The 5,000-nt window shown below is 42.0% G+C and overlaps 1 protein-coding gene across 1 annotated transcript in view; it reads left to right on the forward strand.

Annotated features, from left to right (window-relative positions):
• Nucleotides 1–1,296: 1,296 nt before the first annotated feature.
• Nucleotides 1,297–5,000, forward strand: part of LOC135101919 (cGMP-dependent protein kinase 1-like) — a 169,248-nt gene continuing 165,544 nt past the window's right edge. Inside the window, exon 1 of the mRNA XM_064006289.1 lies at nucleotides 1,297–1,677. Within this exon, the coding sequence (XP_063862359.1) occupies nucleotides 1,436–1,677 (242 nt within the window). The 5' untranslated portion in view covers nucleotides 1,297–1,435. The remainder of the gene's footprint in view (nucleotides 1,678–5,000) is intronic.

The raw sequence follows: 5,000 nt of genomic DNA on the forward strand, positions 1-5,000 counted from the left end.
TTATATAGAAAACACACACACACACACACACACACACACACACACACACACACACACACACACACACACACACACACACACACACACACACACACACACACGACTCTCCCTCCTTTCTCCACCACCTACTCTTCTCTTCCTCCTCGTCCTCCTCGTCCTCCTCCATCACTCCTGGACATCTTACATCACCGCACTCTCCGCTGGAAGGAACACCACAGCAACATCCTCCTAAACCCTCAATCGCTCACCCTTTGACGCGCGCCACCCTTTCCTCCTTCTCCTCTTCGTCTTACTTCCCCCTAGCCAAGTCCTTCCTATAATCCAACCAGTGATGCTTTGTCGAACCCTCACTAAGTCCTTGTTACTTCAAACCTTCGTACCTCTGATATCTCTCTTTTTTTTTTTTTCGATTAGTGTTGCTTCTTGACCCACTTTCCCTCCCTTGACCTGCACTACAACTATTGGTCATCTATCAGTGGCGCTGAGGGTGGTCGTGGCAGCGCCCTGGTATCGATATACTCAGTATGCATGTGTGCTCTCCCTGCATCGTGTATCTGAGTGTTGCAGTACGCCGATTTTCATTGATGTTTGAAAGGTTCGTATTCAGAAACGTTTTGCTCTCTCTCTCTCCCCACAATTGTTATCAAAGGCTACAGAGATAATTATCAGTTCTCAAGAGTGTTTCTCCCGTTAATAATGCGGGAATTTTGTTAGTGTGTCACGGGAGGTATGAGAGTATCCTTAAAAGACTAGTGTACGTAGCTTCAACTAGAGCCCTTTTGAAAGTAGAGGAAATGTGGAACAGAAGCGTTTCAGAATGTAGTCCAAATTCTGGCAATGGTGTTAATATCTTCCCACACCCGATCCTTTTTTTTTTTTTTTTTTCATTCGCTTTCGTGGTCTCTGTCTTTTTCCTCAAATGACAAATAACCAATGGCTTTTTGTATATGTATTATATTCATTGCACGTTAAAAAGATTCATGTATTTTCTTTTGTTACACATCCGCGGTCATGTCAACACTTGATGATGACATTGTTCCCCATCCTCTCACTTTATACGTGGTTAGTCTTGTGTCGTATGCGCGGTCACCAGGCTGCAGTCTTCTGAGACCCCGCCCTTGTACGTGACTGTTGAAGGGAATGAGCAAGCGAATGAAGAGGCCAGAGCTGCTGTTCCCCGGCCTGCCATTTCCTGTCTCATCCAGTATAGGAACTAGTTTGCCTGCGTCAGGTCCTCAATTCAGAGTCGGTATTTTTGGTAATTTTCTTTTCACATAATGACGATTTTCCGAGGCCACAGAGGTGCTTGTTCGGGTTCCCATGAGTCTCCTTCCCACTGCTGGTCCAGAAACCATGTCACTAGAATCAAGCAGATAACTTAAAAAATCCCAGTAGGTTGCACCATAAGCTTTAATGTAATCGAGATAAGACGCTGATGTGTTTGAGAATGAAGTTCCGGGTCATTTGTAATACTGATGGACGACTGTGTGGAAGAATTGCATCCGCTCCTGTCTGCTGTAAATACCCGTGTGTGAAGGCATTACTGGCAAGACTGACCTGGACTGTCCCCTCTCTGATGATCCCATTGCTGTCCTGGCTGTACGGCTCCTGGTGGTGGCGTGGCTCAGTGCGGGGAAAGAGTGGCGTCAATATCTTTACCGATGCGGGCCAGTGCAGGCAAGTCAGCTGGCGTTCTTGTGTCCTCTCCGTCTTGAGTGTCCCGTGTGTTTTCAGGGAATGTTTTGTAAGAGCTCAAGGATTGTCTTGGTGTTATTTTGCTGTTTTGCTTGTCCTTTGTTTTTGTTTTTTTTTCTTAACTTTTCAATTTATATCTGGCTTGAAATGTTCGTCTCCTCTCAGCCTTCTCTAGTGTTTTGCATCGGCATGGTTTACGTAGATGTATTGTGTGTTTAATTTTATTTTTGTTTTACTTTGTTTCTTTTCTTTCTTTTTTTCGTAATGAACGTTGTGTGTCTGATGTTTAGTGTGTCAGTCAACAGATTTCTTCCGTTTATCTTTCGCTTTCTGTATTTTTCCCCTCACCACCCCTACTATTTCTCTCATTCTTTCTTTTTCCCTCCTTTTTCTTCATTTTTTTTCTGATCACTTTCCTACACATCATCCATTATCCCTGTTTATTCCTTTCGCTTCATCCCATCTCCACCTCATTTTTTTTTTTTCCTATTCGTTTCCTCATCTTCGCTTGAACTACGTCCTCTCTCTCTCTCTCTCTCTCTCTCTCTCTCTCTCTCTCTCTCTCTCTCTCTCTCTCTCTCTCTCTCTCTCTCTCTCTCTCTCTCTCTCTCTCTCTCTCCCCCCCACCTCCTCTCCTCACCTTACCTGCGTCTCCACTAATTAATGTTGCGAGAGAAGTATAATCCTCCCTCACCTTGCACACTCCATCATACTTTACTCCACACACGCTCCACCTCCCTCACTCCACCTCATCTGCTCTGCCCTCGTTATCCACTCTTCCATCATTTTACCTTTTCATCATGTTCTCCATCTCTCGCTTCTCCATCATTTCTATCACCCACCATCATCATCAGCTTCTTAATTCTTTACTACATGTTCATCATCGTCATCATCATCTTCGTCTGCTGCTTCTTTCCTTCTTTTTCTTTTTCTTTTTCTTTTTTTTTTCTTCTTCTTCTTCTTCTTCTTCTTCTTCTTCTTCTTCTTCTTCTTCTTCTTCTTCTTCCAGTGTCCACTTTGATAATATCGCTTCTTTGTCTTCCGTTATCTTCGCTTTTATCTTTTTCTTCTTCTTTTTTTTTTTGCGATCTTACTTCTTCTCTATCATTTTCTCAACCACCATTTTAGAAGAGCTGGCCGCTATCATATCGCCATTTTTCCTTCACCATCTCTATCTTCTTTTATCTTCTCCACTCTCTCCTCCTCTTTTTTTTTTTTTACCTCCACCTTCTTTATTTACTCATTCATGCAAAGTCCAGTCTGTTTTTTTTCTTTACTATTGTTATCTCTCTTATCTTCACTTTCTCCTCCTCCTTTTCCTTATTATGCTACTCCCAGAAAGTCAGTTTATCAAGGAGTTTTCAGAGAGTTGGCCAGTTTATTTCCGGAAGTATAATCATCATCATTATCATCATTATTGCCATTTATATCGCCATCACGATCCCTGTCATCATTAGCACCAGGTAACAAATGCTTATGATGATCGAAGCTAAATTTGAGACAACATGACTTTTCTTTTATGAACAACAAGGGTGAAGATGTAAAGTAAATCCATCTTTGTAACGAGAGGAGAGGGGGAGAAAAAAAAAAGTCTATCCCAGTCATTTTGTCCATATTTTTCAATAATTCCATCAGGCGGCGCTGCACATCTCGCCTCTTCCCTCATCATCACGGCGACCCCCATCATTACCCACACTCACCATTGTACTTAACTACCAGCATTATTAATATAACTATCATTACCACCACCACCACCACCACCACCACCACTAAATATTGCAACTGTTAATGATAGTGTAAGTATCTGCAGCTTCTTTTACAATCTCTTACTAATTAAATTACCAACTTGGCAAATGACAATAATAAATACCACAATGTTTATTATTTATTTATTTTTTGTTATTGGTTATACTGCCACGCTTTAGACGATAACAACAATTACTACCGTCATTTCTACAACCACTATTGATCATTGTTACTTTATGACTGGCAGTAACAACAACAATTGGTAGTAGTATTTTAACTACCATTATTACTTTATTAATACGCTAAGAACAAAAAATACTACTACCACTACCATCATCATCACTATAACTACAACCGCCACCACCGCCACCACCACCACCACCATCACCACCTCGCCACGGTAGCAGGGTAAAACACATCTCGTGAGTCCGGTTGATCGAGCTCGACTTAGAGGAGGACTCGTTTATCCGAGTGGCAGACGAGTTTTACCGGCGCCAGGTGAAAGCTCCGCCGTGATTGGTCAGGCGATGAGAGGCTCCAGGCTGTGATTGGTTGCTGTCGTCCACTTGTTTTCTTTATGTATACAGCAGCACCAACGTCTCCAAGTGGGGTGAGGAGTGTGTGTGTGTGTGTGTGTGTGTGTGTGTGTGTGTGAGATACGATGACAGGACGAGACAGGATATCCAACACACACACACACACACACACACACACACACACACATCAGGTACAGACCGATACAAAATATGAAACTCATGAAGACTGTAATTTTATCTCAATTTTCTCCATTACTTTCTCTTACGATATTAAATAAAAACACAAACCCGATACATTTTCCCCCTCACAAATATATCACGTCAGAAACATGCAATTATCCCCTTGACTTATTTACTTTACGAGTCTCCACAAAGTTCATAATAGTCACCTGGCCGCAGAGGACTCGCAGGTGAACAGTGAAGTAATTAACACACCTTGGGAGGACACCGTTGCAAATTCAGAAACTCGTGTTGTTGCAATAAACATCAGACACTCGACTGCTCAAAATAGAATCAGGATTGGAAATAGCGAAGCCCGCCACTGATCGCCCTGTTTTGTGAAGCTGATGAGCACAGTCACTCCAGCACTCAGCCGAGCACACCGCGAGGCACCGACGCGGCCAGTGGTGCGTCTCCAGGCTTGTATTCGTAACGCTGTGGGCTTGAATCAGTTTCTAAATGCCACAGAGAGATTATTAGTCGTGTTTTCAAGGATGTTTGTGTTATTGATGACGTAGGACGCTTATCAAACTATCACTAGACTCATAAAAATGTGAAAACTCCAATTATTTTCATAACGTACTGAAAGTAATCGAGATAAGATGCTTAGAATGTGAGGATTAGCAAAACCTTTTCATTTCCATTCACAATCTGCAAGCAATAGTCGCTTCTGTCGGTTTCTCAACAAGAGCTACATTTTTTTATCCGATATAATTCTTAATATATATTTACTTATTTATTTATTTATTTTTTTGTCATCTAAATGTCATTAAGTAAAAGCAGCAAGCAGAATGTCACGTTTAT

This window comes from Scylla paramamosain, chromosome 7, assembly GCF_035594125.1.
Source record: "Scylla paramamosain isolate STU-SP2022 chromosome 7, ASM3559412v1, whole genome shotgun sequence".
NCBI lineage: Eukaryota > Metazoa > Arthropoda > Malacostraca > Decapoda > Portunidae > Scylla > Scylla paramamosain.